General features: G+C 41.8%; 1 protein-coding gene across 1 annotated transcript in view; it reads right to left on the reverse strand.

The window, feature by feature from the left end:
* Window positions 1-12541, reverse strand: part of LOC128071666 (uncharacterized) — a 19971-nt gene continuing 7430 nt past the window's right edge. The window contains exons 4-7 of the mRNA XM_052664620.1: window positions 10166-10290; window positions 7072-7185; window positions 6184-6270; window positions 1-202 (exon numbers count right to left, since the gene is read on the reverse strand). Coding sequence (XP_052520580.1) covers window positions 135-202; window positions 6184-6270; window positions 7072-7185; window positions 10166-10290 — 394 coding nt within the window. The 3' untranslated portion in view covers window positions 1-134. The remainder of the gene's footprint in view (window positions 203-6183; window positions 6271-7071; window positions 7186-10165; window positions 10291-12541) is intronic.

The raw sequence follows: 12541 nt of genomic DNA on the forward strand, positions 1-12541 counted from the left end.
AAATTCCTTTCTTTATCCCTCAGCTTCCCAGCTACCCACCTTGAAAAAATGTATTCATTGCAATAGGACGGATGGTGACCAGACTGGGATCTCACATAATTCTTGTCCCCAGGTGCTTCATGAGTTACATTTCATCACACTTGGATCATCTGGCAATAAACTTGGCAGTGAAGAGGACGGCGTAGCAATGAGTTATATGCGTCTGCAAGCAGCATAGCAAGAAGTTCAACCCAGACAACCGTCATGCTCAGTCATTTGCTTTTTCCCCTACAGCACCCCTTGTGCTTCTGTTTATCCCTTGCCTCTGATTTTGTTCAGGTTGCTCAATGCCCGAGTCATACGCCCCGGAATAATAGACACCTTCATTTCAAAATTCAATAGCCACCTTCATTTTCAAATTCAAGCCTCAGACACCTGAAGCATTATGGTACTTGAAGAAATGAAGGCTCAATTTTGATGAGGGTTGACCTTGTGAAGTGCTGAGCATTCTGCCCTCGGCTCAATAGCATGCCTGTCTCTATGTTTAGCTTTAGGCTTTGGACTAGTTGCTTACAAGTAAGCACATATTTAAGCTGTTCGCTAGATTGTAGCCTGAATATACAGTATCTGGGATATTCCAGTCTTGCAGGACAGAATGCTCAGGAGAATGTTTTTACAAGGGCTGCACAAGTTACGTGTATTCTAGGTGCTGCTCTTTGCAGAGTGCTTCTGTATACCCTGCCTTCCAAGTGCTGGCATTTTGTCCTGTGAAATACATTATAGTTGTTCTGCTTCCAGACCATTCCCATAAACTGGAATTGCATCCAGCATGCATGCAGGCAGGATTACGAGCAGCTGCATGGACTAACTGGGTTGTGTCTGACACGATCACTCCACTGTCACAAGAAAGGATCCTTCCACATTCACCCAGCAGCTCAAAGTCCCTGCAAAACCAATCTAGATACGATGTCAGTGCTGCAGATGGCAACATGCTGTCCTCTCCCTGCCAGCACTGACTATACTGTTCTATTATGTACAGATGAAAGCAAAGTAAAAGAAATGTCATGGACTATGTGTAAACTGAAGAACTCAGTGGTGTTTCTACTGTAGTCTCAAGACCAGATGCATGTCTCTGGAGTGTCAGGGTGAACAGTGGGTGTGCACCAACTGCTCCTTCTGCCTCAGCCACTTCTCTGCTCCGTAGTTTCATGGGAAATAAGCTCAGGCCATGACGCATTCTTCCAAATCCCCAAGCAACTAAAAGGTAAGCAAGGACCACACTGTAGAATCTTCCAGCCCTACAGCTTCCTAGCCTTCCTCTTGCTCACTGGGGAACCACTTAAACTCCTTTCTTGCCAATTCACATTTGTCTTTCATTCTATCATCTCTGCACAACAATAGTTGCTTCTCCCTAGCAAAACACACAATCCAGGTATCAAGCTGCAGCCTCACAACAGAGAACCATTCTGGTCTCTCCTGAGACACTGTCCTAAATCCATCATGCTCTTTCTCACCCAGCTCCTCTTCCTGGACTGAAAATTAGGTGTTGAGAAAAAATAATGCAGGAAAAGTGCTTTTATAAAGAGTAACCTGATAATACAGAAAAGGATCTGATTCAGAATTGTGAAATTATTTATGCAAGGACATGGTGTAGAAATTCTGTTCAGACACAAGCAGTTAGAAAAGGGCTTCAGGCTTTGAAAATTAATTCTGCCTTTTACATTTCTGCAGAGAGACATTGGGGTTGTTTTTTATTATTGCTATTCTTTATTTTCGTGTGATTTTCCTGTCTGTTGCAGTCCTCATACAAGTATTTGCTTTAATTCCATGTGCCTGATTACCTCAAGGCTTGTTTTTATCACAGCAAAACGCTGTGGTTTGTTTCAACATCTGAATAACAGAGGTGGAGAAGCCATGCAATGTTCCTAGTTGCACTCTGACCTCTGCCAATCCTCCCTCCTTACAGAACAACCTCGTGTTCACTTTCAATGACCTGACATGCACTAACTTTCCAGGGGTAACAGTATGCAGCAAAGGAAACTAGCCCTCAGTCAAACCTTCCTGCTTCTATCTTTTGGAGAAATTACAAACTTCGATTAACAGCAAGAGAATTGAAGCAAGTCCTTTCCAATTTGAAGTTTCACACATTTACAGGAATATGCAGACCAAAGTTTGCTGAAAATAAAATGGAAAGTGATGCGGAAGCTCAAGTAACTTCATGTGCTGTATTCAAAGCCAGCCTGTGAACGGATTTCTTGAAATATCAAATTTTAACTGTAAAGAAGCTGTCAGAATGCATCATGTATGAATACAAAAAGATACTACAGGCTTCAGGGAGATGAATATCTGTAATGAGAAAAACAACCCAACTGGCATGTAGAGGAATGCTTGAAGCCTCCTTTGTTATGACTACAGTAAAAATACGCATCTATTTTCCTATAATAACAAAACATTCATTCTATCTCCTGCTGGAAGCTGTTGGCATTTACAGTGTGTTATTAATGTACAAATGTCTTGTGTTTCGAAAAATCAGATGAAGTTAAGAGTAAGGAGGATTAATACCTTCCCCATAGCCATGCCCCAGGATTTGCTTATGTATTTTGCTTCAAGGAGTCCCCAGATAACAAAGGGTAATCTATGCTGGAATCAAGGACTGGCGCCCAAGTCCTCCATCTGTCAGGGAAGCACCTCTATAATTAAGATACTGGGTTGGATTGTCTTTATTGCTAGGATCTTGCTTGCTTAGTGACTTTTCAGTGCTTTTTCATCCAGCATGGTCCCCTAGCTCCATTCAGAGCTCTCCTTTGAGAAGCAGGGAGCTGCAGCACTGAATATCATCCCTCTGAGGAGGACCTAGATAGAACCTCCAATTTTTTTTCTTGGGAGGATATGAAATCAGTACATATTTATGTAATAGATTAAAAAAAATACTTCCTCCTCAGAGGCTGCATTTCAGCAAGACACACATTTGTTCTGCAGGGCAAGAGCTAGTTACCTAAATCTAGAAGTGAATGAATGGAAGGAGAGCTCAAAATATATTCCAGTGTCGCATACGCAGAAGTCTAAATCTGGGAAGAGGAAGGATCCCAGCTCCTATCTTTGCCTTCTCATTTACTGGCTGGTTTCAACAGATGCTGCTATCCCTTATTCAGAAGACTTTATTGCTAGGAAAAGAATGCACCACTGCCTAATTTCCTGCTCCTGGAGGAGTAGATGGATGTCTAAATCAAGCCCATGAATCACAATCCTTGAAAACCTACCTACACATAAGATATCCAGCCTGAGTCCCATCATGATTTTCCCTTTTTGCTTCCAGTGCCTAAGCATAAAAGCATATCTAACATGCATGGTAAAAGGCTAGAAGCAAAGGGGAGGTAGTTAAAAAGGCAAAGTATGTTCTCCCCTTTGTCTGCATCATCAGACACGTCATTTCTCTTGCAGGAGGTGGACTTGTGCAGTGGTCCAATTCAGAAAACAGATTCCTGAGAAAATAAGGCACTTTCTCACATGTTAGATTTCTAGCCAGATCAGCTCCATGTGCTTGGTTCATCTTCTGGTTTTTCTGGCACCACTGTCATATAAAACACGAGGCCAAAATGTGCAGGAAAAAAAAAAACGCATGTGAGGAGAGAGGGGAATCAGGCAGCAGCTCAAATTTACAGCAGCTTGTGCTGTGTTGGAATCGTACCCTAGAGTACAGTTTGGGCTGTTATCTGCCCAGTGAGTTGCCATCATCCGTACCTCCTGTAAAATAAATCTGTTTGATCTGCGCAACAGATTAGAATAGATTAAACATCTATTTATCTATTCATCTATTTATCCCAAAATAGATGAAATATCACCCACCGTAGGGTTTTGCAATACCAAAAAAAAAGGAAAAAAAAAGGCTTGGCAATGGACAAGGCCCAAGGGTGGGGGTTCATGTGATGCTGAACACAATTTAACAGCTCGCTGCTGCTGACAGGGGGTTGTTTATCCTTTTTTCCCTTGCATTTCTTCCCCCAGAGCCGCATGTCATTAATGCTTCCCCTGCAGCATCTCAAGCATTTATCCTGCACTTTATGAGTGGGCCAGTTTGTCATCTCACTCCATCAGGAAACGAAGCTGCTGGAAAGGTGAGTGGTGTGCTGGGCTCCTCTGTGCAGGAGCTGAGGGGGCTTGCCCAGGCACTTGGCATGGTCGGAAGGCACTGAAGTGGGCCAACACTTTGGAAGGGACAGAAGGTACAGCTGGGAGCAGGATTGGAGGCTTTTGGCAACACAGAGTCTTTGGGTTGGCTCAGATCCTCTTGGACTTTGCTATCCGAAGCACAATCTGTGTCAGAGCCCCACCAAACTTTTAAGACTACCGATTATGGGCCAAATGAATTTGCAAGATCCCTGCAGCTTCAAGAACCAGCTTTGTTCTCAACTCTTGATGGCAGCTCAGACAAGTTACAGGCCAGTGGTGCTTCCCCTCTGGGAAATTCTGCTTGCTAAGGGAGCAATCTAATTATGTGCTTGAAGCTTTTGGAGAATTTGTAATGCCAGCCCCCTGAAGGGAGCTGCAGTAATCCAGATGCTAGGCAACAATAGTAGGAAATGCTGTGCAGAGGCTTGCATTCAGTAGGAAAGAATGTCACTTAAATGACAGAATGCCTGCTTGAGAACTTCCTCTGTTTCAACAGCAGTCTAGTGATTCCATTGTTAAGAGGAGCTGACATTTTGCTCACTGTCAGGTCACAGTTTTTATAAGCAGCTCCCATAACAGGCCCAACCTCTTTTTGCTGCCACTTAGAAATCCAGAGATTCCCAGGTCTGTTTCACACGCCAGGGGCCCGGCCCTTCCCTGTTCCCCAAACCAAAATGATTTCAGTGGGCTGGTGAGCAGGAAGAAAGGAGAGATCTTTCAACCCTGGGGAGCAGCACACTTCAGTCTGACTGACTGCAATCTGCAATGCTGTCCACATTCCTCTGACAGAAAAACAGTCAGCCCTGACCCTGAATATGGGACACCCAAACAATGTGGCTATTGAGACCCGCAGCAGGATCCAGTCAGAGCCATGGAGACCCACCACGATCCCTTAGAAGATCTAGGGGAGAAAAGGAAGCCTTCCTTCAGTCTTCATGTGAACTACAACCAGTGTGCCAACATCTTTTGTGCTGAAGTCCATTTGCCTCAGGGAGAATTCCTCTGTGTGATATACGTGCTGGGTTCCCACCAACAGCATCTGTTGCTGAGCTGTTGCTGAGCATATAGTGAAGCCACAGGAGCTCCAGACTCTAAATTATTCCTCACAGAACTGTTCAACTTATGTATTTCTCAGCAGTCAAGACTTGAAAAGGGGCGGCGTGCACTTTCTGCCAGAATTTGGGAAGTGCACATGTTCTAATAATGCAAAGAGGAATTTCTGAAGAGGAGGTGTCCTGAGTCTCACGGTGAGGGTGAAGGAAGGCTGAAGCCTCTGGCAGTGCAGAGGAGCTTTCATATTTTTATCTGGGGTTGTGGTTTCATTTTTCTCACTGCTGCAGCTATACCACAGCATGCATGGCCTTTGCACCCCATTTCAGGGTCTGGCTGTGCAGAAGGAGATGCAAACAGCCTGAAACACGATTTGTTGTGGCTGCACTCAGTGTCTGCTTTCTGAGAACGCGGCTGCCTCAGGCCTGCAGCATGAGTTTTCAGATATGCTTAGCATTAAAATGCGGTTAATGAGCCCAGCTGAACTTTTACAATTAATGAAGACACTGTAAAATCATACTTTTGTATTTATTTATTTTTAGCTTCTATGGAAATTACAGTGATGCAGTCATGCTCTGAGTGTATGTGTGCTCTTGTGTCTGTCTATGCTTTGCAAATAACTCCTGGCCATATTCATCCCACTTTCACTTAAGGCTAGTAGCTTCAAAGGTGCTGGGTACCCACATGTTTCATGAAAACAGGCAGCTGAATATAGCAGAGGGAAAGGCTAAGCTTTACACAGAAGGAATTTTACAGCATCCAACCAAGCCATGTTAGTCATGAAAGAGTCTACATAGGAAAGCAATATGAACTATGCTCCCCAACCTCATGAAAAGCCTCAGTCTGAGACACATCACCAGTGGATCTCACTGTGAGATGAAAATAAGTTGGAAACGGAGTTTCATTTGTTGTGTGGCACATGGAAATAATTATTTACCTATGATAATAAAAAATAAATTTTAAAAATACATTTTCTCTTCCTACCTTGTCCCCTCTCTTGCTTTGCTTTCTTTGCTGCAGTTCCATGATCCAAAACCAGATTCTGGGTGACCAGGAAGAGAGAGCTGATAACTGTGGACAGAGAACTCAGCTTTTAGAACATTTTAATGAAGATAAACTTATCGCTGGGACTTGAACCAGGAGCATTTCACTGTTTTTGAACATTATTTAGGTGTTAGCAGGCCATTGGATGTTTGGTACGTCCACCACTAAAACTATAAAAGAATCTATGCCAGTGGATGAATTAAAAATTTGGGGGGAAAACAAGCAAGCAAACAAACAAAAAACAACAGTAAAACTGTGCTAGCTTTAAACTTTTGATGGTCTTCTTGCTACTTGCAACAGAACAACCCAAACACCTCTCATCCTGTGTTTAGGGTCTCACCTTCCCAAAACTGTTTGACATAGGACTGACTTTCTGAATCAGAACTGAGTGAAGTACTAATAGAAATATAATAAACATTTCAATTGCTGGAAGAAACAAACTGAAGATTTGTATGTGCCTGGTGGCTTTTATTCTCTTTTTTTCTCAGCCACAATATGACAAACCCTTAAGTATGCAAGGAACTCTATGCATATAAATAGCTGCCAGATCTTCTCAAGGGTTCAGAGGTCTGTGGCTTCACAGAGGAAATACATATGAGAATGCAGAGCCTGATGTTGCAATAATTAATCACACTGTTCTACATGCATAATAGAACAGAACAGCATTGTAACTTCGTTATTATGAGATAATCTGTTGACTTCAGCATATTTATTTACGTTAGCAGACAAATGCACCATCCCTCCTGTACGGATGAAATAAACAACAGATGACCTTTGCAAATGGAATAGGAGCATCCAGCCAATTACACAGCAAAAAGGGTCCCTTACGTAGGATCTTCTGATGCTCAACCCAGGTTGGCACACAGCTTTTTCCCACAGAGTTTCTGGGTCCTACGTCGAAATCAGTCAGAGACCATTTGCAGTGAGCATCTGGGAGGCACCCTGTTTTGGGAGAGAAAACGATGCAATAGAATGAACGTGGACCACAGTGGGATCACATGTGATTTCTATTATGGTCTTAGCCTTATTGTCACGCAATTGCTAACATGGACATGTCTTCTGAATTTGTGAGTTTTACAGTTCATAAAGAAACTCCGTTAAAGTCTGCGTAATTATCTGCAATCCTTGCTTATCCATTTTGTTCATTTAAAGACAGTTTTAGCATCAGTTCCTCCTTTGCTTTTGAGTCCCAGCTGTCAGCATCTCCCATTCCCAAACCTAACCCTTACACCAAGGTAGGCTCCTTATGCTCCCCTAAGTAGCAATGACGTCAGTAAGTGTCGCAGAGGCAACGCAGATCCAGAAAGAAATGCCCAAACTCAGCTTTCACAGATTGAAAAGCCTGTCACTTCTCATCCTGTGTGAGAGAGGATTAGCTCAGAATGCATTGTATATTAAAACTCAAACCCTATCATAAGATGCTTTTCTTCTTTCTTTTTTTTTTCTTTTTTTTTTTAATGAAAACATTCCAGGGCATGTTTTTATCATTGTTTATTCTGCTTCTGAGAAGAGCATGTGGAGAAAGACTAACAATAAAATAATACTGTTTAAAAAGTGCAAAACTTGACTAATTCAGAAGTGAATACATTCTTTTTCTTAGTCATAAATGTACATTAGTCAGCAGTTATAGACATGTTGAAACCTGCTGTTTTGTTCTCAATTACTTTTCATTCCTTTTCCTTATTGCTATTTTTTATGTGTCAAACCCTTTAGGCTGGTCCTGGCTGAAACTAGGGTCCTCATTGCCCACAAAAAGAACTCACTTTGGATGGGTTCGTTTTCTTCCAAACTGTTTGTTCATCTATGGATATTACACAAATGATGCAATACTACAAATATATACTTATGATTACCATGGACAAATAGTCTTGATTCAGTTCAGTATGATTTGTTTTGTTGTAATAAATTACATGCTTTAATTAACAGAAGTCTCAGACAGACACTTACCTATGTATTTTCCGCTGGCTTCCTTTGTCCTCTAAATTGCAATAGGTGCCCTTTCACAATTAGGTATACAGAACATCTGTATCAATACAACCTTTTGCTGACGATTTTGAAGCCACTCACAATCAGGTGGCATTCTCACAGTGCACACTCACTTGATCATGAGAAGAGCTGATGTCATCAGAATCCCTTGAGTTGCTGTAAAGTATTATTCCAGCTTTACAGAGGAGGGCAGTAAGAAACACAGTTTAATCTCTAATTACTGAAAGCTGTTATCAAGGAACTTGTACCTTCTGAGTATTCCTAATGTTGGGAAACAGAGACTTTTCAGTCCCCAAATCAACCCCAGCCACATGGTAGCTGCATACTGGGATTAGGCTCTGATGTACGGTATTTCCTCTTCCTGCATCCTAATTTCCACTGCAAGGAAATTCAGGCGTAGGCAAAAAAAGGACCTACAGGTGTTCCACCAGGTCTCCATCTGGGCAGACAGAGGACGACAATGCTGGGGAGGATAACAAAGGATAATAGAGGAGGAACACATCACGAAGCCCACAGCACCCCACCTATTGCCTGTTTGACTAAAGATTGCAGGTAGGTTCAGCAAAAACATTCCCTTAGCATTCGGATCCAGGTAATGGGAATTCCTGGCAATCATGGGACTAAGGTGCATTCTGTGGATTGACACTTGTGCTCTTATTCCAGAATCACTCTTTTTCCCTCATTTCTGTTTACTACTACAGAGCCACTCTGGATGCTATAATTTTATTGATATTGATATTGATATCACAGTTGTAAAATAACTCCCTGGGCAGTTAAAACTCTCCTTTTTATAAAGCAACTCGTTCTACTAAAAATACAAGAATTTCCTTCCTATTATCAGTTCACCTACAACACCTTTCTACAGTCACATCCTTCCTGTCCCTAATACTCACCTACAAATCACAGTTTCTTTCAGCTTTTACCTTGTTACCACTCTCCATCTATGATATGTATTTCAGTTTCCCTGCAGAACGACTGCTGTTTTCTCTGGGATATTTCAAGGGAAGCTGATTTACTTGATGAAATTGCTTCAAGGTGATCTGTCCTGGACAGTCCAAAAGTCTGTATGCTTTGTATGTGCTGTGCAGACATTAACACCTCACCTTTGGTTCACAAGCTCTCCCCACTGTGAGCAGTTTTTCCCTTACTCAGATTAAGTGTACAACAAACATGTGGTTGCCACTGTGGTGTCCCAAGAGCAGTGGGATGGAAAAGTCCATCAAGGCTGAATTGTTGGAGGCTGAAAGGGATCCCATGAGTCAAGGCTGGCTTCCACCTTTTTCCATCTTGCTGGGGGATGAAACTAGGTGGTGTTCTCTGCCTGAGAATATTGTGAAAGCACTGCTTGGGATGTCCTTCCTTCCTGTTCAAGGTTAATGTTTTCCTAAGTAGAAACCTGTGTATTTTCTGCCAGTGTCCCAAGCTGGAAATGCAAAGTGCTTCATTTACCACAGAGCCACTCAGAATCAAGTTAATGGGTGCCAAGCAAGAATTTGGATAGAACAAGACAGAACAAATGCAGGCCCAGGTGGGAATTTAGTGACACTTCCTGCTTCTTTGACTGACACTGCACTTCTGCAAAGGTCTGTTTCCCTCTCCCCAGCCAGCTCTCATCTCAGCCAGAGAGGAAAAAATGGGGTTACTTCAACGTGGGGAGCAGAGAGCACTTTCCAAAATGACCCATCACTTTCCAAAGGAGAGATGCAGCTGGCAGGCAAAAGGACACAAACCAGGACGTTTGTGGTGGTCCTTCTAAAAGGACCAAGAGGGAGAATGAATGGGCACTGCTGTCTTGGAAGGTGTTGATGTGTATCCTCAAAGCATTTTTGATTCAGTATACACTTAGAAAAGTACTTGTGACTGCAGCTCTGATAAACAAAAGGAAAAGGCTCTGTAGCCTTTTTTTTTAATTCCTTCTGTGTTCCTAAATATTTACCAGAATCAAAATTCTGCCAACTCATGCCATGAATATTCCCTGCAACTCCAGCAATAAATGGAAGCTCTTCAGAAGTTACTGCTTTAGAGCAGAGGTACTGTGAAGCTAAGTGTAAGGCACACAGACTCAGCCTGTAAGACAAAACAGAGGAGAAAACACAGTCTAGTAAATATGATAATGTGATTTATTCAAGTGCTTCCCACTGAGGAGCATCTCTCTAGGTCTTCTAAACCCAGACAAGGCTGATAACCCCTGTGTACTGAGGAAAGCATGGTATGCCAAATCACATCTATCCATATATATGTATTTATTTGTAATAAAAGTTAGTTTTCTTCTTAATTTGACTTTGAAACTAGCATGAAAAGTGACTTAATCTCCACACTCCCAGTCTCATTAAACTGTTTATTTCCCTTGCTCTTCTTATTCTGTTATTTTTTGTTGTTGTTGTTTGTTTTGGTTTTTTGGCTCCTTCTCCTTTATTCCTGGTTCCTGTTTAGTTGTGTTTGCTCTTGTTTTTCAAATATGGGACCTGCTTCTATTGTCTTACTCAGGCAGTCTTTTATTGAAAGCAAATGGCAGTCTTACTGGAGAGAAGGCAGCAGAAATGATCCACTGTTTTCATCTTAAGGTCTTGCTTTTGTGACAAGCTGCAAGCTGGTACAGATATTCGATATATAAGTATCCTCAGGTTTGACTGCAGAGGACCATATAAATTTTATATTTCCACATACAGTCTATATAAGGAATTTACTTCTAATAAATTTCTATATTTTTAACCTGTTTTTAAAATGGTTTCCATTTAGAAGGAGTGGTATTATTTAGGATTTTTTTTTTTGTGCTATGAATTATTAAGACTGAAAGAAAACTAATTGCATTGCTGGCAAGGTACATGTGTAAAATCATTGGCCCATCCCTTTGACTGATGAGGGGTTCTTGTCAAATCATTTGAGTGATACGTTTTGCCCCAAACCCTTTGTATTCTTCTCTGTTGCTTCCAGAAATGGCCAATATATCCTGGTACATAAACTTTAATAATCTTGAAAAAGGATTGTAAACTCCTTTGTTCAGCAGAGAGAAGATTGATGGCTTATCTCTAAGGCAGTCAAGACTCATAATTGTACAACTTCAGTTAATGGGAATATTTCTCTTTACTTCAGTAACTACAGAATGAAGTCACAGGCAGGAAGATAGATGTTTTTTTTGTCTATCTCCAGAGGAGAGAGTTGAGAATCCTTCTTAATCTGAGGCTACTGTTTTCTCTCTAAAACTTGGCATTTCCTTGAAAAATAACCATTACTTTTATTTTTCTTGCATAATGTATTTCCCTAGCGTGGTGTCTGAACAAATAGGCAGTCAACTCGCCACAGCTTGTTTTAGCCTGTGCTCGTCTGGCCAATGCTGTGTTTTGCTGGATACACAGAAGTTCATAACAACAGACCACAGGGATTTCCTGAGAAACTAGGAAATATTTCTTCAGCTTCCTCCATCTTCTTCAGGGTTTCAGGGCTGTAATCAGAACACTGCCCCATCTACCAGCTTGGAAAAGCTGGAGAGACCTCACCGTGGCCTTCCAATACTTGAAGGGAGCATACAAACAGGAGGGGGAATGGCTGTTTATGAGGGTGGATTGTGACAGGACAAGGGGGAATGGCTTTAAACTGAGACAGGGGAGGTTTAGGTTAGATATTAGGAGGAAGTTTTTCACACAGAGGGTGGTGATGCACTGGAACAGGTTGCCCAAGGAGGCTGTGGATGCCCCATCCCTGCAGGCATTCAAGGCCAGGCTGGATGTGGCTCTGGGCAGCCTGGTCTGCTGGTTGGTGACCCTGCACATAGCAGGGGGTTGGAACTGGATGATCACTGTGGTCCTTTTCAACCCAGGCCATTCTGTGATTCTATTATTCTATGACACCAGCCTCAAAATTATAAAGTTTATTATCTCCATATCTTTAAATCATGCTAAAGAGAAAAACACTGGTGAGAGATTGCATGTTTTTGATTTTTGTCTCTGTAATAAGCCAAACTATGAGACTTTCTAAGGGGTAAACATCTTTCCACAAATCTAGTCATGATTAAGAAGGTGGTCTCTTGGTAAATTTTCTTGAAGGAATTTTTAAAACAGGTATAAATGATTGCCAGATACCTCACTGTCTTTGGCCCAGGGACAACAGCATTTAACAAACAGAATGCTGCAGCCCACTCCACATTTTGCTCTCATTAACTCACAATTTCAACTTCTGTTTTTCATTTCTTTTTTCTTATTCTGAATTTGTAACAAATAGTATAAGGTTTGTCCTCTATAATGCCAACAAGTTAAAGGAGGGAAACCCTCATATATTGCTCTGCTTTACTGGAATGACCATATCATGACAGAAA

The sequence above is a fragment of the Tympanuchus pallidicinctus genome, unplaced genomic scaffold, assembly GCF_026119805.1.
Source record: "Tympanuchus pallidicinctus isolate F22 unplaced genomic scaffold, pur_lepc_1.0 scaffold6, whole genome shotgun sequence".
NCBI classification, from domain to species: Eukaryota; Metazoa; Chordata; class Aves; order Galliformes; family Phasianidae; genus Tympanuchus; species Tympanuchus pallidicinctus.